General features: G+C 38.5%; 1 protein-coding gene across 1 annotated transcript in view; it reads left to right on the top strand.

Annotated features, from left to right (window-relative positions):
- Nucleotides 1-264: 264 nt before the first annotated feature.
- Nucleotides 265-25,396, top strand: part of xylt1 (xylosyltransferase I) — a 70,991-nt gene continuing 45,859 nt past the window's right edge. Inside the window, exon 1 of the mRNA XM_020941922.2 lies at nucleotides 265-610. Within this exon, the coding sequence (XP_020797581.1) occupies nucleotides 332-610 (279 nt within the window). The 5' untranslated portion in view covers nucleotides 265-331. The remainder of the gene's footprint in view (nucleotides 611-25,396) is intronic.

Below are 25,396 nucleotides of genomic sequence, written 5' to 3'. Positions count from 1 at the left end.
GACCAACATAATAGGCCTAAGGTAAGGCCTATAGTTTTTGTTATGGTGCGCTAAAATAAATATAATCATAGCTTACGTTATCATGTGCGTTGGAAATATAACGAACCGGCTTCAATAATACGCTCCCTCCGCCTTGTTCCAGTCTCTCTCCTCTCTCTCCACACGGTGGCCCTGTGCCTCTCCTTGACGACGCTCCTCCTCGCGTCGCCACCGTAAGCTCCCTCCTCTCCTCCAGCGCACCCACCTCCTCCTGCTGCCGTCCCTCCGCTACACTTCCACTCGTGTTGGCGTCGCGCTGCGCAGAGCCACAGAGCAGCAGCCCGGAGTGAACATGGTCGGCGGCTTGTGTGCTCGCAGGTTGGCCCGGCGCTCGCGGTCCGCCCTGATAGCAGCCCTCACCGTGTTGCTGGTGCAGACGCTCATCGTTTGGAACTTCAGCAGCCTCGACTCCGGCGAAGAGCGAGAGGACCGTGGATCCAGTGTGCGCGAGAAGAGGGACCGGCTCTCGGGCAACAAAGCCGCTGGCAGCGACTATTTCCAGCACGGGCACCACCAGCGGCAGCATCTCTCCTCGCCTGGAAGAGGGGCGTCTCGACACATACAGCAGCCGGTAGGAGACGAGCCATTCCCTCTCACATCCGCGCCTTTCTAACCCCGTATTCCCAATAAAACGCGCTAAACTGTAGATGAATGGGTTGGTCGACAGGTCATAACATTTACGCACTGCTTAAATGCTTAGCTCACGTTCAGGCCTTAAATGAGTTCTTGTCACTGGTGAACGCGGGCATATTTGGATGATGTCGCTGTAGACAGATGCTACGTAGCCGTTTAGGAGCGATGCTGAGACGGGCATCCTAAGCTCAATGAAGACGTGGGGCACGCAGCGCCGTCTGAGCGAGCTCACTCCAGAATCAAATACCACAACTGAGAACGAAATGTGAACTCAGCGTGTAGTTCACACCGGGGCACTGTTATAGCAAGGCAGAGGCAAATCCTTATTTTAGACATCAGTGGTTTTGCTTATTATAGGCAGCCTGATAAAAGTACAGAAGCAGCAAGGGTCAGCATGATCTGCCATTCTCAGGCCAGCCTGAACTGTTTGATGGTTGATTCAACATCCTCAATGTTAAAGTTTTAGTAGAGTAAGGTACAGTAGCAGCATGCAGCAAATCAGATGCCAGGGAGTTCAAAGAAAGCAGGAGATGTATCAGTGGGTTATATCTGTTTTTGTCATTTCGGAATAGAACAGGTTATGCCAAATATAGGGAGTTGCATGACCCTAAAGCAAGCATAAAATTGTTATAAAAAAAAGTTAGATGTGTCAATGAAATAGATTTATGCAAAACTAAAATAGCTTAAATCAGGGCTTAAACATGCAAACAAAGAAGAAGGCAAAACAATTCATGGTCTAAACAGGTCCAGTCTACAAGCCTGTGAAACCAGCTCAGGTAGCCTAAACCTGTGCCATGAACTAACTTCTTTTTCTAAATTCCAGTCTCCTTCCTTTCCTCCACTGGCCAACACAAAGCAGGTTTTTGGGACAGTATGTGATTAATTTTCAGTACCTGATGCCTGGAATTAAAAACTTGGGATTCTTGTGCTGCTTGGTCTCTGAAGCATTCAAGGGTGCCCCAAAGAAATTGGACGCAGTTGTTTACTGGCAAGTCCTGGGACTGTGCTTTCCCTTCATAAAAGTGCAGCTATTCAAGTAAAACAGTCTTTCCAGTAGCTTCCAGCAGATAAGACATTTTACCCGTAGCATGATACCATAGAGTTACATTAATTTGATAGTGATAGTAGCAGTGGTTACGTTAAGCTTTATCAATTTTATTTATATGGAGCTGTTTGTTTTTTGTCATTTTGTAAATAGGTATATTTGTTTTAATCTGATAATAACAATATAATGACAGTACTAGTAGTTGTTTAACTGTAATACACTGTGTTAAATGTGGATACAGAAGAAGGCTAAGAAGACTACGGTAGAAATAAAAATAATTGTAGTACTTGTAATTTTGTTTGTGGCATATTTTGTGTCTCATTAAAATCATACTTTTACTTAAATCCATATAGATAGGAGTATTTTTCCCAGGTTAACTGCATTTTCACTGTTCAAATTTATAGTAATGAGTTTCCTGACACTTTGAGAATCTTTCAGTGAAACTGTATGTGATGGCACCACGGGGAAGGGGTATATCAACAATGTTATTAACCAATTTGCATGATGACACTTGAGGGTATTCTTCTTAATTGTTTCTGAATTGTCTCTCAATTGTCTTTAAAGGCTTGTACATTAGTAGGCTGTAGTGTTACATAAGAGAGGCTGGTGTTTTCATAGATCGGTTGTGTCAGCACTTATTCATAGGCATCGACAGTGATTTGTTCAGATGACATTCAATATTAACAAACTGAAGGATGTTAGCGGTTGACCTTTGGGGTACGGCTTTTATCCCTATTGCCCCTGGTGCTTCAAAGGACCGTACACATCCTGTCCACCAGCCCGCTCACACTCACGAGCTGCCAGTCAGATTGTCAACTCTACCCCTGTATTACCACTGACAACTGACCAGTCTCCCTCAGTGACACTGCCCTTTGACTGGTTTATCACTTCTGTTTCACTGTGGCCAAATGTCTACGTGGTTAAGCAATCCTGGGTTATAACATATTCAGATCACCTAGATGCCAATTGCAATATACTTACTAAGATCAAATCAAAATGCTCTTTTCTTCATTTCCCTAATATATAAGTGAGTAAAAGGATTGTAAATGTTGAAATAAACAGCCAAATAAGATATTAGGGATATAGTGGTAGTTTTCAGCAGGTTTGTATGTATTAAAGGGCCCATTCACACATGTTTAACACACAAGCCCTGTATTTTTAGGCTGACTTCTTCTCTCAAACACAAAACATAGTGTGTTTTTAAACTCCATACACCTTCACTAGACTAATTTGGATAATTTCAGCCCCGGATTTGCGACTCTCTACTGAGCTAAAGATAAAAGATAGCTTAACTTAATTTGAAGACTACCATTTGATAACATCACAATGTGGAACAAAGTATTTTAAGGTTTGGAAATAACAAATACTAATAATAAAAGATTATTCATGTGTGAATGAAACAAAAACAACTCCAGGTATGTTTTGAGGAAGAAACAAAATTCTAACAAATGAGCTTAAAACTCACAATCAATTTTGTGTCATAGGAGCTTTAATGGATTTGTTAATTTCAGTTGAGTCTGTTTAATATTCATGTAATACTATTCTTCTGTCTAGGGTGTATCCAGTCTGATAACCAAGAGAACAAAAACTAAATTCTGCATCAACAGCTGTCCTGTGCAGATTATAGAGCCACATTGCACTGTACAAATGGACCCTAATGGTGTAAAATCCTGCAGCAGCAGTTATAATAGTTGAAACAGCACTTATTGTACATTAACACAGTATAATACTGTAGATTATGAGTGTGTTGTCTGTTGCATTGGTAGGTCTGTACTAAGTACTATACTAACTTATCATTCAATATGTAAAAGCTGGAACAATATATTTTGAGGCTCAGTGGGGGCTTGTGTGTACATTTTCTTTGCAATAGCGGGGAAATTGTGAGTATTTTTGTTGTAATATAATATGAGCGACAGAGGGTTGAATAAATAACTTCTATGACTAAATGTTGGTTCATTCTGTTTATTGGTTGACAGGTCTATGCACTGGCAAAATGAACACTGCTCCAGTCTCTTAAAGAAGACCACTCTATCTCAATAGAATAGAAAGCCGTGAGCCATAGTACCAGTACAGTACTACATGGGAGAGATGTGTGTGCTCCGTATGGAGGGAGATTATGCAGCAGAGGATGTGTCCGCGCAGCAGGCAGCAGTCTGTGGAGTCTCAGTTGTCATCAGTGAGTCTCCTGTTGTGTCTCGTGAGGAAAAACCTGCTCGTGATTGTTGACATTTTCCTCCTTAATCAGCTTGCTAATGCTCTTCACAGCTGCAGCCACTTAAATATGCATCTAACAGGTTTATATGTTTGACCATTTGTATGTATTTATGTATTTATGCATTTTTACACATTTGGACCTGATCATCTGCAATAATACAAATTCAGATGAGCAGTGTTTTAGTGATAAAACTGAAATCATAGCACGATGGGCATGTGTGCTTGTTTGAAGGCCAATAGAATGGTTTGCGATACTGATTTTGATACTTAAAAATATCCAATGGTTCACAATATCAACCAGTACCAGTGCAAAGGCTGTTATGTAGCTGTTATTTATCTCAAGTAATTCAAAAGTTCAAACATTCTGAGATTTTCTGGGCCAAATGTCCAATCCAGCAAATTTATCAGTGTCACCAGCAATATCTGATATCAGTATTCGATCCATGCCAAAGTGCTCATCACAGAATCACAGTATTTGTATGACCAGTAGATGTTTTGCCTGAATTAACTGAGTGCATTGCATTTATATTTTAACTGAATTGTATGATCAAATATTTTGTAGATTGCAATGATGATCTTGGGGCTTTTTAAATGATATGGTATTTCAGCCAATCCTATGACACTAAAAGCATGCAGTATGAATGAGAGTTCAGATTTAGAGGGAATTTTGTAGTCAGTGGCAGTGGAAAAAATTCTGGGTTATTGCTTGAAATGAACATAATTAAAATTGTGATCAGTGTGGGAATAAAACTATGGTTATTTATTTAGTTTTGCCACATCACCCATCTCTAGGTTGATGAGTGTAACTATTTCAGATTCCTACCATCCTTTTGTACCCAATGCTCAAATAGTGTCTGGCCCGTGCTCCACATCTGGTTGTCAGCATTTTTTTCTTTCCGTCTGCCTGTGGACTCGTGTAACGGTAATGTTCTCTGCGGGTGTCCAGCTCTCACACGCTGTATAAAGAGTTTCCCTATTAGTCATGGTCATACAATGTTACATTACCTCCAATCTACACTTTTTCCATATCCACTACAGTGCGCATCACTGTTTTCCTAATGGGTTTCCTACGGCCAGAATACGACATTTTCCTTCTGTTCTGCATCAACGCCAGTGACCGTGGTGATAATGTTTAAGTGACATGCAAAACCACAAATGACTATGTCCTGTTTTATTTTACGAGCATTCTCTACCCACTGTGGCACACTTGGCACACAGCAGCTTTGCCTTGGGAAGCATGACAGCAGAGGAACAGAATTCAACTGGTTGCTGTATAAAAATAGGATGACTTTGCAGACAAATATAAAAAGCAAAATGTAGAATGTTTTTCATGGCTGGAGTTTTCATGATTTACTTTAGCTTGAATAATATGATTGTGGCATTACAGTATTTTTACTTCAGTACTTCCTCCACCTTTTGTACTTTAAAATTTCAGTGCATTTTCATCTTGTTTGCCCTAACCCAGAGCAATCAGCCAGGCTAAGTGGCTAATTCATGGTTAGCGTCTTCTGAAAACGATGAATCAGAGGTTGAATTTGAAGTTTGTAATTAGGATCTGAGTCATCATTTTCCCTCTTTTATTCTGTACAGTTCCCCACTGCTTCACTCAACTGTTACCGATTAAAACTTTAGATTTTATTTAATTTCTGACAAACTGGACAAAATATTGTTATTACTATCCCTTTATCTATATCTCTTGTGGTTCTGACCATTTTATCCTCTTCTTTTTGCTTTAAGGAAGGTACAGTATGCAGTGTTATCTTGTTGACTTCTTATCATGTTACCAAAATAGTAAAAATGCCTGGTATCAAGTTTTATTGCATCCAAAAAAAGGTCAGTATCAGCTACAGAATTAAATTATTTTTTAACCATGATGAGCAATTCGAAGATACTGCCAAACTAGTGAAGTGATGAGTTTTACTGGCTTATAGTTTTATTTTTGTAGATTCAATTTGCACTACAACTCAAGATTCCTTTCCTAGCTCACCTTTAGATCTGCTGACTATATCTTTCTCATTTGATTTTCTTTTATAAATTCCAGTAAATGTAAATAACAGTATCTTCTCTTCTGTAAAAACCCAAAGATAGCTCTGAAGAGGTGTAATCTATGCGCTCTTATCCAGCTGTAATCAAATGCGCTGTTCTATCCATGTGTTTTTTCTGTTGAGATGGTTTTGGGAAATGTATTGGAGGTACCGGTCTATTCAGAACCACAACCTGCCCACAACATGATTCATCTCTCTGTGTCCAGGATCTCAGTGCTGACTCACACAAGCTCGCACCCACAATATAATGTACAGTGTAAAGGTGCTGATCACATACACCCACTAAAATGAGGATATTTATAGAACTCATTGTACTTTGAACTTTGACATGCAAGTATTTTTTAACATTCAGTGTCTTGAATACTTTGTACCAGTCCAAAGCCCAGGTCTCAAGGATGGGATCTGTTAAAGTTGTCAGTGTATTTGGAACATATTGCTGTCAAAATGGTATATCATTGTTTTGATTGTTGCAGATGTTAACAAGGACTGTCAGGGTTCACTCACCCCAGACACTTCCTCTAGCTCCTGCAGGGGAATTCCAAGGCATTTTGGGATTAGTCATACAAGATGAAAATAGAAAATAACAAGAAATTTTACTAAATATTATTCAAAATCTTGGGAAAATCCTTGGACTATACATTTTTTGGTCAATTTAGTAGATTTTTTGTGGTATTTAATAATATGCTATCACCAACATAGATCATGATTTTACATTCTATCTATTGTAAAACATAATAATTCTGTAAACACATTGATGAAGATAACAGCCCATTGTCTTGTTGTTCATTGTCTTCTTATGCAACATTTTTTACCCTTTGTGTATAACCCATGGCCTACATTTTTTAAAGAATCCCAAGGACCTCCAGAGCCATGGGTGGGGTTTAGGGGAATGTGAAAACATAACTTTTGAATACAGAATAATAGATTACTATAGACACGAAATACAACTCAAGAGTAAGCTGGTGATGATGACCATTATAACATGGTTTAAAGTCTTCTCTAAAGTTCCATGAGAGCTACATTGACAATGGCATGCTTGGAGGAAGATGATTTGGTGATCCAGAAAATAAAGGAAAGCTATGAAACAGAAAAGAGCTATCATTATGAATACTTAACACCTTATACACATGTACTGTTCTCTACCACCTCGGTGCATTGTATTAAGTCCATTGAAGATGCCAGTCAAGATGTAATTGGCACTTAAATTGTCACTCCCCCAGAAGAAACTCCTCTCCAGTGTTTGCCAATGCTTTACACAGACCCCGGGATGTACGTAATTATAGTCCAGGGCCACACACAAGATGCAGCATATAATTTCACAATTTTAAACGCACAAATCATTGCATCTTGAAAAAGCTACTCTCTAAAACTTGTAATGAGTGAAAGTAAAGTGGAACCTGTCCATCAGTCTGTGTGTTTTTCTCTAATGGGAACTGGTGGGGACTTACTCAGATCTAAAGCAAAGAAATGTGCTCACCTAAGACATGAAAGACACTGGAAATCACTTTGAAGTTAGAGTGCAATTTGTATACATACCTGTGTTTCCAACTAGCAACGCAACATTTGTCTCATAATGCAGCTGATGAACGGCTTTTGATGGTGCGTAGGCAATCTGTCAACAAACTAACTCTGTAAGAATAAATGTTGAAGTTTTATCGTGAATTAAGTTCAGTGCAAACAATTTATAATAATTACAGTTTAATTAGCCTTAATAAAGCATGAAGAAATATAATGAGCAAATAGTTTATTAGGAATGAATCAGGCTTAATATCTACTTAAAGGTGCACTGCGCAGCTTTTTCTGGTGGAGGGTTTTTGTTTTGCCTATGAAGATGTCCACCTAGCATTTATTCATTACAGATTTCTCTTGCTCAAAAAATACAATAATTCCTTCTGTGAGTCGACGACTCTCCACAGATCTGAATAGCGTAGTGCTGTAACCTACTTGTCTCCCTTGTGATAGACAGGTTTAGTCTATACTGTGGAACATTGTAGACAAAGCAGTAATGTTTCCATGGAGATAAGCAGGTGGCAGACTCTTCACTAGACATGTTACACAGTGCACCTTTAATTGCTGCCTGATCTTTACCTCCTAATTCCTTAATTAGTAGCTCAGTTCATTAGATTAGTAGTTTGTAAACCTGATACTATACTTTGCTATACAATGTGTTACCTAGTAGCCATAGCAGTTCAAACACTCCCAAACATCTCCGGTGGCACTTCCCTGCTAAAATTGTCCACAAACCTTGGACTGCTCTGTGCTGACATTTTGTAATTTTAGGTTCATTTTTTCCACAGGTGTCCAGATGTTTGAAATACTACACGTACAGTATACAGTCCTCCAGTAGGAGAAAACCTTTCCAGTGCCATTCGCAACAGCAAAATGGCCTCAGAGTCAGTTCTGTTATTACATCATGTTTAATAAGCCCAAAAGGTAAATAGTAAGGCTGTACTTCTTAGTTGTTTAGCCAGTTGAAGTTTTAGTTGACCAAAATTTGGGTAAAGCTTTAGTTTAGGGACCACACATTAATAGCTAATTTGTAGTAAAATAAGTGCTTAATTACATCTTTGGTAGTATTTATAAAGTACTGTTAATGCATTTTTCTTTAAGGCTGTAGTTTGCTATTAAGCCATTAACTATTTTCTTCCCATTAAAGTATTACAATAGTTATACAATACAATATTATATGTTCCTGTACATACACTGAAATTTTAATAAGCATTAATAAGTGTTTGATAAATATCAAGTAATAGCTAAGTAACAACTAATTAGTATACCAGTTACCACTGTGTTAGCAATTAATATGTGGTCCCTAAACTAAAGTGTCACCAAAATATGCATTAGCCAACTATTTATTTTATTAGCAAGGATTTAGCAGAGAGGAGACTGCATGGAGTGAGTTAGCTGGAGTTTTGGGATGACTGGGCAGTTTAATCTGCTTTTTTTACTTGCTAAACATGTAGTGCGAGTTGCTATTTCGCTATACCCCATCTGTGTTGTCTGCAGTTTTTCTGTATGGTCCAAGCTTCAAAAGCCATATTTTGTTCTTAACGCCAAAGCTGAGAAACAAATGTAAGAAGAAAATGAGTTATGTGTTTATTATTGCCTCCTGTAATCCCGCGAGCTTTGTTTTGATAGAGTGAAACATTACTTGTGACAGTTTTATGTAAATTTTTGAGCATCAAAAGAGTGAGACTGTCAACTGTCAGAGATATGTGTTCTTCTGACTTAACTGATATCTTTTTGTACTTTGTGATGATGTCATATTAATTTCAAGTTTATCTGACATCCAGCTCTACTAGGGCCTGTCACGATAACAAAATTTGAAGGACAATATATTGCTACATAGATATACTGAGATAATTGATAATATTTAACCTACTTTATGTCACATGACACAAAAACAATGATACTAGATAATCCCAGTAAACCATTTTAAATAGACAGTGTCATTCAAAACTCCTGTGCTGCAACAAATAAACAGCAGAATGAAGCAATAACTAGCCATAGTTAGTCGATATAGTCATTATCATGACAGGCCTAACTATACTGTCTTTTGGGGGGAATAAACAATCATTTGTTGCTTATAGAGTGGAGGTCAAGATCTGGAGATATGTTAGAAATATTTTTTTATAAACAAAGAATATAGCAGTTGGACTGCTCTAACTGTTGTTTAACTGCTTATATGTCTCTCACTTATTTAGACATCCTTGCCATCTGTCTGAGAGTCTCATCTCTTCACAAGGGGTTTGACAAATCTGGCTCTTTCTAAAATTATGTATTTGTAGCGATGTACACATCTGAGAGGGGCTTAAGACGTACTTCACTTATCCTCATATTCTTAACCTGTCTGTGTGTCCCTCTTGTGCTCAGTGAGAGGCCATCATCATCATAACGCTGATCTCTGCTTCTTCTTCTCAACCTCACTACTATTTAGGGCTGAACAAACTGAACATTACAACTAGTTTTGCAATTTATGTTTTAATAATAGAATTCGGTTTAGAGATAGCCAGACAGACTGATATATCAGGCCGATATTTGGATTTTTTGTCTTGTCAGCTATTTGTCTTCTCTAGCATGGGTTGATATTTTGTTTTGATCAACTGCTGCCTAAAAATTCACACAAAGCCCTATATTACTTTAATACAAAGAGATCTCTAGCCAAACATGATTACCAAGCTCTCTTACAGGCTTGTGGTGGAGTTTGTAGTAAATTACAAAAAACATAATTTGGGGAAAACAATTGGCATAGGCCTAACACCCATACTGGTTGATCTCTAATTCTGTTCAAAGTTCTTTTGAACAGAATTTCCTTTAAACCTGTCTAGAAGAATTGACAAATAGACTAAAATATGAACTGACTCATTTCTGAACATGTTTGTAAGATAAGATTTAAGATACAGGATTATCTATTTTATGCAGAAGGATAGCAAGACACCATATTTTTTTTTTTTTTGGTTTTTTGTTGAGTAAATGATGGTACTTCAAAAATTGTAGCCTTTGCAATTTGCCAGTTGCATCCAAACTGTGATTTTGATTCAGTTGCGATCAATCTTGCAGCCCTTCTACTATTCCCCTCAATTGAAATCAAATAACACACCAAATAATTTTGTGGACAGCTTGCCTTGCCCAATCTCCTCTCCTCCTCCTCCCATCAGCACTGCAGATGGTTTCATCCCAGAATACATTAATAACACGTTATCCAGATGAATGAAGCTATATAATACTTTGTGTTGCCAATAATCCCAAAGGTAAGAGGCTTAGCAGAGCCAGAGCGATGAGAAGATGCACTGTGGCTGAATTAGACCAGGATCCATGTTAATATTTAGGCCTAAAATGCCTTAAGCGAACTCACATTTGGATGAGGCCACGGCCATACGGAGGGGTTATTAGGTCGCTCAGCTCCCGTCCTGTTTACTAGTTTCAGGGTTATCTCTTTAAATAGATCCCCTGTCTTAAGTTAAGAATATGTTAAAACTGTTACTCAAAATTAGAAGAAAGTAAAAACAAGATCTTGTTATTTAAAGGTACACTATGTAACTTTTTGTTTGGGGGTCTGTCACTTGCTTGTTTCTTAGGATATGTCACTGCTCTTCCTGGAATGTTCCACAGTATGACATTAAACAGATCTACCTTACATTTATAATATTACAGGTGGTTTTATAGCTCAAAAAAGTAACTAGAACAATGGTCATTCTGACTGTGATCGGGGTTGCCTCTCCACAGATCTAACGTGTAACTTGGTGTGGTTTGGTTTCCATGAACTGTGAAACATTCTAGACAAAGCAATAACACCTCCATGGAGAAAAGCATTTGACAGACCCTTAACTGGAAAAGTTACACAATTCACATTTAAGTTAAGTGAATTTTAAATCTGTCACTCAAAATTAATTATATCCTACAAATGTAGAATGCTGTGATATAGGTCTTTCTGGTTACTGTAAGGAACTTGTATACCGTCTGGCTTCAGTGAATGAAGTATCACAAAAGGTTTAATAATTACATTTTCTTTAAAGTAGCTCTTCCATATTTAATTATTCCTCTCAGATGGTGTTTTTGAATTGACCCCTGTTTAATTAGAACTTTTGATATGAGTTTGGAAATTACTGTGGCTCTTATCCTTTAATTGTCCTTTTGGAAGTTTGAGCTGTGATGTAAAAGTTTTCTGTCTTGCCAAATGTCTGTCCTTATTCAGTTTGAATTATCAACTTGTGTGATTGTATTGCCCATGAACAAAGCAATGAGTAAAGACTCAGTTCATAATGAATAAATAGTTTACTAAGATTGATTCAGGATACTTAATTCGTAGTTACTAAGCTTGAATCATTCTTAATAAATGATGTGTTCCTCATGAGTTAGGTAATTAGGTTATTAAAATGTATTTTTTTAAACAAAAGTGCATTGTACAACTTTTCTGATAGAGGGTCTGTCAAATCCTTTTCTCTATGGAAATGTTATTGCATTGTTTGGAATGTTTCACAGTATAGTGTTAAACTATATCTTCACGGAGACCAAACCAGACCAAGTTACCAGTCAGATCTGTGGAGAGGCAACCTCGTTCAAGGTCAGAATGCCTGTTTTTCTTGGTATTTTTAGCGGTAAAACCAGATGTAATTGAATAAATGTAATGTAGAGCTATTTAATATCAAATTGTGGAACATTCCAGGTATAGCAATGACATATCCATAGAAATATTAAGTTACATTAAAACTAATTTATGTGTTACCATCCCTCCTCTACTTCAGTACCCCAATTAAAATCTCTATTCTGTTTCAAATACTTCCGGTTTCCACTCACTCCATGAATAGACTTGTGTGAGGGATCGTTAGCCTGTATGGAGTGTGCTAGGCCCTTAACTGTAATGGTCACATCAAACTCCAAAACACTTGACAAGCTCTCAGTCCGATAAGCACGCGGCTGATTGGCTGCTCCAGTGACACCACAACACAGTCAAGCTTGTGTACAACATATATATGCACTTGAAAATATGATCCCTCCTACACAATCTAATGACATATGTGGTATAGAAACATCCTGCTCTGCCAGTCTACTCCACTCTTCTTCTCCCCTTTCATTTTAATAGGACCGACCGCTTTGTGACAGGAGCAGAAAAGCATGGGAAAAAAGTATGACACTTCAACAGGCGACATGATGACCAAAAAAAGATACAGTCCATCACCGAACCATTTTTTCCCAAGGCGTGAAAAGGGGAAGGAACTGACAGTAGCGTTTTGTAGCGTAGCACAAGTGCCAGCAGCCCAGAAGACTTGCCTTATCTGTGATTAATAGAGAATGAGCAAGAAGAAAGAACAGGAGATGGAGGCGAGTGCTTAGTGAAGAAATGTTTGGGGGGAGAAAAAGAGAGAAGATAAATGTCTCATCCCCTTCTACAAATCCGACATAGACTCAAATCCCAGCGTAATCCTGAGGGGAACCCGGGTTTTGGGCGTCAGGCGTGTGAGAGGAGCTGGCAGGAAAACAGAGTCGTTTGGAGAAGAAATCTGGAAACAAACCTGAGCCCAAACTCCCACTGGGCCAGAGAGCATCGGAGAAGTCATTATTCCCTCTGCCTAAATTACTTACTTGGGTTTAAGTGGTTAAAGGTGCACTATTTAAATCTTCTGGTATCTCCTTGGAGATGTTATTGTTTTGCCTGGAATATTCCACAGTATGGCTTTAAACTCATTTAGCTCGCATTAAATCACACATTATTATTGATGAAAAATATTTCTACTGAAACAATAACTTCTCCTTGGAGACAGAGGCAGACCTTTCACCAGAAAAGTTACATATTTATGTGTGAGGTAGTCTGACCAATAACCCTCTTAAATGTTGTTATGGCAATTCAGATCTAATTGTATGGCTCTCATGTAGCAGTGTATTTGTCAGATCTGACATAAGGCAAGGTCATAGGGAGGCAATTACTGCTTTAAGCCCATTGGATGTGAATGTAGAGTATGTGTGAGCTTGTGGTCAAGGTCGGTCTGTATAATCCAGGCTTTGGGTTCAGATGAGGTGGGGATGCCTTCAGGCAGGGACTGTACAGGTGGAAGCACTTCGGAGACCGCAGCACTGTGGTAGTCAAACGTTGAATACATAAATACATATCTGTGGGTATATGCTCTATGTAGTTTTCATATTCTGGACCAAAATTTTCAAAAGGAAAATGCACAAAAAACCTAACCTCATCTTTTTAATCAGTAACAAGGTCTGTTATACTGCTGTAGGACCATAGAATGAAATCTAATATATCCTGGAAGACTGTATTGATTAAACATTTTATACAATTCCAGGTTCTAGCCACTAATCAATAATTATTAAAAACACGATGTTGGACTGAATATAAAATAGCTTAACGAATATAAAAATAGTTCCCTTACAATGATTACTGAAACCAAAATAGTATTTTAAATAATTACTATGACAAATGACATGCTGTCTGTACATATATCCAATACTATACTACACTGCACATGCCGACAAGCACAAACCCAGGGATCAACTGTCACTGAGCAGATGTTTGAACATCAGCCGTGCACTGCATACAGATGCCATACTGTTGGGTTTAATCAAAGCTAAAAATTGAACATAGAAATAATCAGTGACTGCTAAGAGGTTGTAATATTCCTATAATAAGACTTTTGAGTTCTATGATTGGGTAGAGCTGTAAACAGTGTGATATGGGGGTGAGGAGCAATCTAATATTTTAACCCCTTCACCTCAGTTCACCCTTCACTGCAGTTTTTTCCTAATTTATTCCAAATATAGAGGTGTATGTGATCACACTAAAGCCTACCATACTCCAAACAACAAAATGAACTCGCAGCAGGGCCAGATCAGCAATTTAAAATGTGAAGCTAAATAGTTTAAGAGGAAAAATGTGTTTTAGAGTTTGTGTGTGTGGGTGTGCGTGTGTGTGTGTGTGTGCGGGTGCAGATAGCTACTGTATTGAAAGTGCAGTTTACACGTGGCTCTTAGTGCTTTAACCATCCTCATGAGAGCTCCATTTCCATAGAGTCGGCCCATTAGGAAAATCATTGACTGCTTGGTGTCAGCACTCTATTTGTGTGAGAGCCGTGTGGAGATTTGAACAAACAAAAACACCACCCTGGCCCGTTTTATTCTTTTCTTTATAGATGGTGCATTTTTCCTTCATCCATCTTTATCAGGATTTTTTTATTAAGATACCATTTTTACCAAGAACCATTTTTAGTTTGTCAAGTTGGCCTGGTATTTTAATCTTCTAATTTTGTTTATTATTAAAGACAGGAGTAGTGCTTTGACTGAAGTGGACACTCACAATTCACGTTTTTTTTATTAACTAAATTCTGATACACACACATTTGGTGATATACTTAATTGCAGCATGAAATAAACTTGAAATTCCTATGTTATATATATGATATTTTGTAAGTTTTTAAATAATAATATGGCTTTAAGAGTTGGACTTCTTTTAAGTTGGACTTCTCAATCTACCTCATAATTTCTCTTGTAACTATAAATTGCACTGTTTAAACACAGTCCGAGTGTTCATTAATATTGGCAGCCCACACATAACCATAGCATATATAGAGTTTGTGCATAATTGGCCTAACTGCTGAGAAGGAGATTTGGTGAAGGCTATTATAATTGAGCCAGGGCATGTCTGCTTGCTTAGCACTCAGTCTATTTGCCTAAAAGACACAAATGACTGCAATTTAACAGCAATAGAGAGGCCCTGTAATGAGTTGGTAACTATTTGCCTGATGTGTGTTGCTCTGAGGTGGGGAAGAATAATCAAAGCAATAGCACTATATTTTCTCTGGCTTTATTCCCACTGGCAGCAATACAGATTAATAGGCAGGTGGTTTATTAGCTCCTCCAAAACAATTTCTTCCCTTTTCATGCTTATTTTTCCGTATTTTACTCTAATAGGGTCAGGTTATTGCTTGCTTATTACTGATGGTAAAATTAATGTCAAATGTTTGGTACAATCTCGACAACCAAGTGTGCCAAGTAAACACTAAATTGCCATAAATACTACATTTTAGAGTATGGTATCACTTCGTGTGTATTCACAGTCCTTGTATTTACTCTGAAGGTACACTATGTTACTTTTTCTGATGAAAGATTCACTCCCTGCTTGTCTCTATTGAGATGTAATTTTTTTGCTTGGAATATTTCACAGTATATAGCATTAAACATATGTTTTTCCACAGCCATATACAAGCAATTGGTCAAACCCAACACCAGAAAAATTATTTACTGCACCTTAAAAAATAAATAAATAAATAAATATGTTCATTCTTTAAAAATCTCATTTTATCTTTTTCTTGTGGACCCAGTCTCATGTCATGTTTCATCTTGTAGAACCTGTGTCTGGTTTGACCCCTATTTTTCATTGATGAAAAGTTTCTATAAGTTCTGTAATGGTAAATCCATTTAGATTGGGAAAGCAGGGAGTTTTTTGTCTAAATCAGTGCTATAAAAACTTGACTGTAATTTAGCCAATGAACCTGTTTAGGTTTGCTTCAGTCCTATTGGAGGTTACAGTTCATTCTGCCTGATATGTGTGAAGCATTGCCAATCAGTGTGTTTGTTTTCTGCAGCATACAGTGCATTTGTATTCAGTGCAGAAGCCTGTGTGCTGTTGTGTTGATTAATAGATGAAGTGTGTCGACTCTGAAATGGCCCACAGTACCATATGTTCCCTTGTATACAGTAGTGTATGTGGTGCATTAGACGTAATGGGTCAGAAAGGGTCATTCTGTCTGTTGGGCTTCACATGGTCTGAGTTTGCAGTGGACATAGGTCACATGACTGCCTTTGACCCTCTCCTCTCCAGTTGTGGGGGCGCTCCAGCTGAAGTCCTGTTTACATACTTTAGACTCGTTCAGAAGCAGCAAGGGCAGAGGGGTAAGAAGTCTATGTTAGTCCGTAGGACTAGTTTCACACTCCACACTCCAGGCCTCTGTGTCTGTACTAGTGCCCTGTTGAGGCTCCCAGGGGCCACAGTACCTTATATAAGTGGAGAACGCTCGCTGACAGACTGATGCTGCTGCTCAGGCTAACTGCTCCTTTTGTGGATGGCATTGACCAAAACATGATCTGAATACCAAGTGAGAGCTTCAAGCCTTTTGTTTCCCCACACAAACAATGACATCATCGGCTAATATCTGAATTTCAGCTGGGCTCAGCTTGAGCAAAATGCCTAAATCCAGCCCCAAATCTGGATCATGGCCTAATCCTGCCTCCGAGGGATCGGAGCATCGCCTGGAGTCTGGACACTGGCCATTGCTTCGGTCCTCTGGCTCTGTCCAGTCCAGGACAGCTGTTCCACATAGAGCAAAAAGAGGAAAATAGCTTTAATTTAGCCAATAATGCCTGTGAGTGTGCATCTGCTCTGTCAGAGCGATTAGCACAGCAGAAGCTGTCTTAACTGTGGTGACAAGCCCATATGGTTCCCGTATGTACGGCTAAGCATTAGACTTGATCTATCACTTTGTTTTCTCATTTGTTTTACATTGTAATTAAACCCGTCAATTCTTTCCACAATACAGCAGTGATAATGGGCTCATGACTGTGATTTAGTACCGATTATGTTGACTATCTAAGAGGCTATTTAGTTTTGGAGAGTAAAATTGACAACCAAATGGTGAAATGTGTATTTATTTATAGTTCTACTGAGCAGTTTGTTGACTGTGTGCTTGCACTGTGGCCATCCTTCAGCCTGGCAGTGTAATGTACCAGCTCTGATGCATGTGGCTGTATGCAGCCAAAAACTCAACACAAAGCAGTTTGTGCATTGACCATAAACCCAGTGAACTGCTCCGCTGCTGCAGAGGAAAGGTGCTTTTTGGCGTCTCTCTGTAACAGAGGCTGCTCTGTGCGGCTTCTCCGTCTCCTCTCTCTAAGAGGACTTGGTTTGGTTTGCCAAACAGTGCACCACTGTAGCAGCGGTCTTCAGTGGCTTTAATAATGTGAGCTGTGGCACTTGCCAGGGCTAACCACATAATGACAGCACTCAGCTCGTGGGATCTCCTCGGCCCAGAGCAGGACTTGATCCTGTAGCAGAGCTCTGCCTCAGACCCTCTAACCCTCGCTGCAGTGTGCTGTAGTACAGCTGACTCTCAGCTTATCGCTCTCAGAAGGTCATGGATTAGCCATCCTTGGGCCTTGTAGCAATGAAGTCAGTCTCACATTTATACTGCTATGGATCAGAGTCAATACAGCAGCCTGCAGTGTGAAGTGCCCCAGGCTGTGGGAGGAAACTATGAGGACTGGTGATGAGGACTGGATTGGACTGTTATTTCTCTAATGCACCAGTTGGAAAAGAATGAAATGAAATTTAAATGCAACATGTTCAAAAGTGAGTATAGAGAATTAGACTAATATAGACTACCCATAAACTTTATCTTTTCTACATCCTCTGAGAGGTGTTTATAGTAGACGCACACAAGTGAGATGCAGTCAGAGATGATTTACATTTCCTTTAGTCAGATCCTGTTTAAATCACGGGAAACAAAGACACAACTCAGTCAGGAAATGCTTCCAAGTTTGGCTCCCTTGTTCTTCACAAACAGAATCTTCCTGCGTGCACCACATCAAAGGTGAAAGGATGTGAGCAAGTGGATTAGTGTGTCAGCTGGATTCATCACTTGTTTTTTTCATGTGGGATCTTTTATCATGATCTCAGTAACTCACACCAGTTTTCTCCAAAGAGACAAACTTGGACTTTTGTGTGTAAAAACTTGAATGTGCATATGCATATCAAAAATGAGGATGTTATATATTTTACTTTAAGGAAGTCAAATTTGTCACTTAAGTTTTAAAATAGCTACAGTCCTTGAAAACTAAACTTAAATGTGAAAAATTTATGACGACAACACATTTACTTTTGTCTCATGTAAATACAGTTCTTTTTTTATTTTGATTTTGTATTGCTTGTTATGGTTTTAGTTGGTGTTCATATGGTAAATTTCTTGTTTATAGGCTTCTTGATATAGCTAAATTTTTTTGTATGATGTGTTTTATCCTGTACAGACTCGTGCACTATGTCTTAGACTGGTTTGGCTGTGGTCCAGTCACAGTGCCACTCAGCAGTCACCTCTGTGTGTTTGGAGCTTGGAACCGCCCACATGTATCGTAAAGACGGCTCCACTCACCACATCACACACTTCAGCTCTTTAAGCACTTAAATCGTAAAAAATGTGTCTCTGCTCAAAACATGCAGGAAATGCCTTGTCAGATACTTTGAAGAGATGCATTTTGTGTATTTGAGAACAGCACAAATGTAATAGATAACTAACAATAAGTACCAAATAGCTACCTGTGTTTTAGAATGATATTTAGCAAAAAATTGGGAATTTAGGAAAAGCCTCTATGGATCCCAAAAAATAAATACATAAATAAATAAACAAATAAAAAAAACTGCTAAAAAGGCCATTTTGCATTGACATATATAGTTTTGTTTGGCATAACAGTTTAGTTCAGTGGAAAATACATTCACCCTTGAACTAGGCTCTGGGTCATCATGCTGTGGGTTATAGGGCAGGTTTTCAAAAATAATAATATCATTAAAGTTGAAAATATGCTAAATATGATGTGTGACGTTAGAATAAGAAATTGCACATTTCTGTTGGATTAATTGTCATAATATTTGTAGATTTGTACTGAAACCATCAACAATACACACCGTTCTACACAAGTAACATTGCTTAGAGTCATGTTTATATTTCCTGCTCCACACTGCACATCCTCTTTTAAAGCCAATCGTTTATTCAATTCAAACATTCAATTATGCATTTACCTCTTGCTGTATTTTCTGGGAGCAGCGGAGGGATTTGCTCAGGCGGGTACTATACATCATTAGTGAGATAACCCACTGAGCCCAAACTGACAAGTGCAAAAGAAAGAGAGAATGAGAAAATGACGAATATGATGAAATAAAAAGTTTTTTGCAATAACAGAGCGTAGGAGGAGATTTGCAGTGACCTAATTAAAATGTTGGAATCCTGGTTGGAATAAATGAAGCAAATGTCAGTTAGGCTGAGCCGGAGGAGCGCAGATTAAGACGCAGCCGCTCAAATGCTGTCTGATTCCTGCTCGCGTTATCAGTGCCACAGAGCCATGGGAGGCATTGAAACACAATGTGGGTTTGCGGAGGCATGGGGAATGATTTAAGACCATTAAGAGATAAATAATAAGAACCTGCTCAAAGAAGAAGAGGGGCAAAGTGTCAACTAGTTGCTAAAAGTTGCAGGTGTTAATTATAAATAAATCGATGTCCTGCCCGGTAAAAGTCAAGATGATCTAAGTTTCAAGTTTCATTGCCCTTAGCTGCAAGGTTTGGTTAACTGTTGAACAGGATACAATTATTTTCATTTGAAGCCAGTTTATTTATGTGTAGCATCCTCTCATCACTTTTATTCACTATCCACTTCAGTACCATCCCACTCTAGTCTTTCTCATTTTATCTCCAAAACATGAGATGCTCTGTCGTGTAATAAATCAAATTTATCCAGTTATTTCAAATCACAAATAATCAGCTTTTGCCTTTTTAATCGAGAGGTTTACAGCCAATTGTTTCTCATTTAAAGTAGTCTTGTGCCAATGAAGTCACAATGAAGTTATTTCTGTCTAATAAAAATAATAATACTATTAAAATACATCTGCCCTTTCATTGTTGTTTTAGTGTCCCTTCTCCCATCACTGCAATAGGAATGACATGTAGCTCTATAATCAACTTGAGATGTTAGACTATCATCTTACAGGCTGCCTCCAAGTGTCTCAGATTTTTCATGCTATTGAGTCTCCATATGGAGCGCTGTCTAACTGCATACCGCATGTCCCCAGCTTTAGCACCGTGTCTACTGTCAACAACCAGGACGCAACTAATTGGACGAGCAATAAGAGAGGAGTGGGATTGGAAAAGCCGGAGAGGGGCCGGGCATCTGATAGAGAAATCTGTCTTAGTTAAGGATGGCTAAGTGACGTGTTGACAAGAGGCAGATAAAGCAGCACTAAGGAACAAAGATGAAACAGTACACTATCTTGATCTCCTGATGCATGGAAGTCCCACATCTTTGATTTGACTTGGCTTTGAAGTGATCTGTGGAAATGACTGTATGTGGCACGCATGGATTTGCTGTGGATGAGGAAAAGGGCCTGGTCTTGTTAAAGGACTGACACTGTACTGTATCTGGGGTTTACAGTATTTTTCCTCCTCCTTGACTGAGTTTAGCAATGAAACTTTGATATTCAATACACATTTTGATAACTAATTGATAATACAGTACAAATCTGTATTTTTTACAGTTATATTAATTATTATATAGTCTGTTATTACATTATTTTCAAGCCTCTGGTATTATCCATGAAAGGTTTAAGTTCTGATATAACACAAGCAGGTCTATTAAAGTCCATAGCAACTCAGCTTTGCAATAAAATTAAGGATGTACCGATACGATAGTGGTATCGGATCGTCAGTGTCGATCCAGGAAATTTTGCTGTATCAAGTATTGGTCCCATGATATTGGTTCAGCTGATACCCTGGTTGGGACTTTCATTTGATGTAAAAAGATGATTTACTGCCTGAGAATGTCTCATAATGATTTAACCTTCATTCAAAGCTGTTCAGTAGTTACTTAGATAAATAAGAGTAGTTACCTAGAGAAATAAGAATTATATTTCACAATTTGATCCATTTTGTAATGAGTTAACCTTTTTTTTTTTTTTTTTTATGTTAATATTGGATACCGACAGATACTTAAAGTCAAAGTACTGATACCAGTATCAGAGCTGAAAAGGTGCAGTTCGAAAATATAATGAAACTCCGATCTGCTCTGTGTTAAATGTGTAATTTTGGTTCCAGTCATCTTTGGTATCACCTTTGCCTCTCCATATACTCACCTGCCTGTCTCTGTGCTTGTGTGACAGTGGCTTTGGGGCTGCTCTTGACTTAAGCTGTCGCGGCTGTAATAACCTCAGATTTATGTATGAAGCGTCTCGTATCAAAGCAGCGCCAACATGTGCCAGCAGCAGGTGAGCCCCATTCAGCTGACAGCCAACACATTGTCCAGCACCTGTTGTTTCAATGCGTTTTAATTATAGGGCTTATAACGACAGGCTACAACATCACTCACAGCAGCCGCGTATCGACAGCAATGCAGTCTGTGTACTAATATTATACCGTTACTGTAGCATAGGACTCGTGGTTGGAGTGCACTGCATAGGAGGCCACCTGCTGTTTAATACAGGGCTCACTAAGCCTGTCACGATAAAAAGCATGATATATTGCTACAGTGAAATATAGCAAAAAATGATAATATTCAAACTACTTTATACCATTGCCACAAAGCAGTGAACCTATTTTTGAATATGCTGTATCATGAGCATGCAACAAATAATGAAGAATGAACCAATATTTAGCATGTTTTTATTCTACCCTCTGCAGCAGGGGTGTCAAACTCAAATTCACAGAGGGACGAAATTAAAAACTGGGACTAAGTCGTGGGCCAAACTAAATATTTATTGAAATTTTTTTTACAATAGCTGCATGTTTTCTCTTCTTTCGAGATATGTAATGTTAAACCTTTTCTTATTAAAATAAATGTTTAATAATAGTTTTGCTTAAACACTGAATCCAGAACAAGCATAATATAAAATAATAACAAAATTTTATATAAAGCGAGTTCCAATACATATTTGATATGATCTCGCAGGCCAGATATAATTATGTCGCGGGCCAAATTTGGCCCCCGGGCCTGAGTTTGACATCTCTGCTCTACAGCTTAAATCTTACTTTATTACATAAAAAATGGCAAAAATCTCACCATTATTGCAAAGAAATTGCACACTCTATACATAATTATACAATCCTCTGTCAGTAAAAACAGAAGGAACTTTTTAGTAAGACAAAATAAAAATGAAAATCAGGAGGAATTAGTATGGAAAAGGGAGAAATATTGTGATTAGTTTTGTTGCTACATTGCCCAACCCTGTTCAAAGATGACCCACAATATAATTATTCATACTGTGGGTCACCTTTTGAGTATTCATGGCTCTGTACTGTAGTACTCAGACAATGATGGCCACTGACAAATAATTGTAAAATAAGTGTCTTTTTGGAGACTGATATTACTCAGGTATGCATACACAGAGCTGATTCACTTTGTATTTTGAATGTTTTTTTCTGAATAATTGTACATGTTTTGGATCAAGTTTTTGAACTGGAGATGCTTTGTCTCTCCTGTTTCTGATTCCCTCTCCTCACAGCTTCAGCCTTTCTCCCTCTGTGTGTGTGTCTGCGTGTCTGTGTGTGTGTGTGTGTGTGTGTGTGTGTGTGTGTGTGTGTGTGTGTGTGTGTGTGTGTGTGTGTGTGTGTGTGTGTGTGTGTGTGTGTGTGTGTGTGTCGTGACATTCCCATGCCAGGTGTGACAAATGGCAGGCACAGAAGAAACATTTATTCCCTGTGGTGTGCTTAATTAGCCTATCAGCTAAGCCTTGGCACAAGTGTGTTTTGGGAACCACACACAGTTTTACCCAGTCAAAAGCCACTGCCTACTGCCTACCACAACTGACAAATGACTTGAATACATAAAGCACCCATAATAATTTGACCAAATACATTTAAATAATGTCTAAATTTCCACACACAATATTTTAATGCCCTATATCTCATCCCTTTGTTTATTTATTGATTATAATTATAACTTATGACACCTCATTTCACGCTTCAATTTCTGAACAAACACTTAAATGATGGTTCCTTACACCCTTTCTTTGCCATCTATGTAATTTGTTCTTTGAGGCTGAACCAGGCTTTGGCTCAGACCTATGAGCCCTGCTGTGGCAGAGGAAATGAAAGGCACAAGTGTTGCTGCTGTCCCTCCTCTCTGCACAGGGGTGCGAGCTCTGATAGCACACCGGTGGTCCACAACAGGGGTGTTTAGGTGCCCTTTTAAAGACCTACAACATGGAGGTGAGCACTGTAATTTGACCAGATTAGCTGGTGACTTGTCTTGGGTGTGGCTGGGTTTGGGCTGCGCTGTTGGAGACAAATGGCTTTTGATGTGAGTTTAAAAGATCTGAAAGATTTGGTGGGGTTTTCTAGAGTCAGATTGCTGTAAGGATATTACAAAGGACAGAACAGCACTTCTTGATTAGCTGTCATAGCAAAGGAATATAAACTGTACAGTATACAACATATCTAAAATCTAGTCATATTTTAGTTTTGCCTGAAATGCCATCCTAATTGCTAAATCATTTCCTGTATATGTAATATGCAAATAACTGGAGGGATGGCACTCTCAGGCAAATTTTAGTCACCACTATTAGTAGTATACAGTGTTCATATGTCTAGTCATGTCATTAGAATTTAATGGTTATTGCCCCGAGCCAGTAACGAAGTAACTGGCGAGGGCTATTGTTCTTCGTTTCTCATGCTCTTTTATTATTTTTCCTTGCAAATGATTGTGATTTTGAACGTCGATGATGAAAAGTCCCCAAACCGCGCATCAGATTGACCAGTCTCGCGAAAAATTTGATAAAATGGGCATCGCAACAATGCAGAAAGTAATCCCATTCAGCAGTGTTCCCTGGAATTTGTAAAAATTTAAACTTTATGGGCAGCTGAAAAGCATATTTTGACGCAGGCAAATGAAATTGGATCAAAAATTCACTGCCATTTTGACTTGCGTGTCTGTAAAAAGATTCAAGTCTCTGGCGTTTGGTCCAGATGAGCTCAGATTTGACACACAGGCACATCTACAGACATAAACTCACAAAAATCATCAGCAGGTTTTGGGATACTCCGTACTGTTTGCCCGTAGCACGTCGGCGAAAAACACATTAATTTCCTGTTTGTTTGGTGACCTGTCACGGCCACAGGCATTGGCCTAGAGAACTCAAATTCAAATCACAATTGCGTGATCTGAGCCTGAATGTAATGAAATATGAAATGTAATAAAAGTGAACACTATAGTGCCCCCTACCATGGACATGAAACATCAACATTATTGGATTAGTACCAAATTCAGAGATAAAAGGTTATGTATGATCACAAGCAAAAAAATATATTACAGACATATGCCATTTTTCACAGTTGGCCAGCAGGGGCGCAAAGAATCCCTCAAATAATAGGTAAAAATATCTTGCACACACATGCTTAGTTCGGTCGTGATGAAATGTGTTTGACTGATTTCACAGATTTTGCCCTGATTATAATAGTAAACTAATAGTGCCTCCTACCATAGACATAAAATGTCAACATTATCAGATTTGTACCAAAATCAGGAATTAAATTCTATGCATAACTACAAACAAAATAATATATTACAGACATGGGGCATTTTTCAAGGTTGGCCAGCAGGGGCGCAATGACTCCTAAAACATTTGCATTATTTGCATTCACAAACAGGTGCATTATATAATTTGTCTGGTGGACAAACTGTCAGCCTGGGCAGCTGTTAGGAAGTAATGGTGGCATGTCGCAACGGTCACAAGTGCCCAGTGGTTGTGTCGGAGGGGCTTGTGCACCAGGGCGAGGGCCATCTTCGCTGCGAGCAGCTTTAATTTACATTTTATTTACATAGAAAATGAATCTGTATTTGGTTAGAAACGCCCTCTAAACTTTCAAATATGGTCAAAAAGGGTTTTAGTATTGTGACACGTAAAAGCACAAGGGAGAGAGGGAGGACGAGATCAGGTGAGTGTCCAAAACTCAGGGAGGGAGTCATAAACTTATGAAATAAACAGGCGCTTTTGCAAAAAAATTCTAATATTAACAGTTCGAAGGCACTGTGGATTCTTAGCAGCTACATGCCAACAGATATCCATAATCCAGTTGTTTTAAGTCCAAAAAGCCCGTTTAAAGTGCAAGATTCTAGAAAATGTTTGCATAACATCACAGTTTATAAAGATTCAGAAACTAATTTTAAAT

The sequence above is a fragment of the Boleophthalmus pectinirostris genome, unplaced genomic scaffold, assembly GCF_026225935.1.
Source record: "Boleophthalmus pectinirostris isolate CB_2022bp ecotype Guang Dong unplaced genomic scaffold, ASM2622593v1 HiC_scaffold_22, whole genome shotgun sequence".
Taxonomy (NCBI): Eukaryota; Metazoa; Chordata; class Actinopteri; order Gobiiformes; family Gobiidae; genus Boleophthalmus; species Boleophthalmus pectinirostris.
This window is presented reverse-complemented; position numbering and strand designations above follow the sequence as displayed.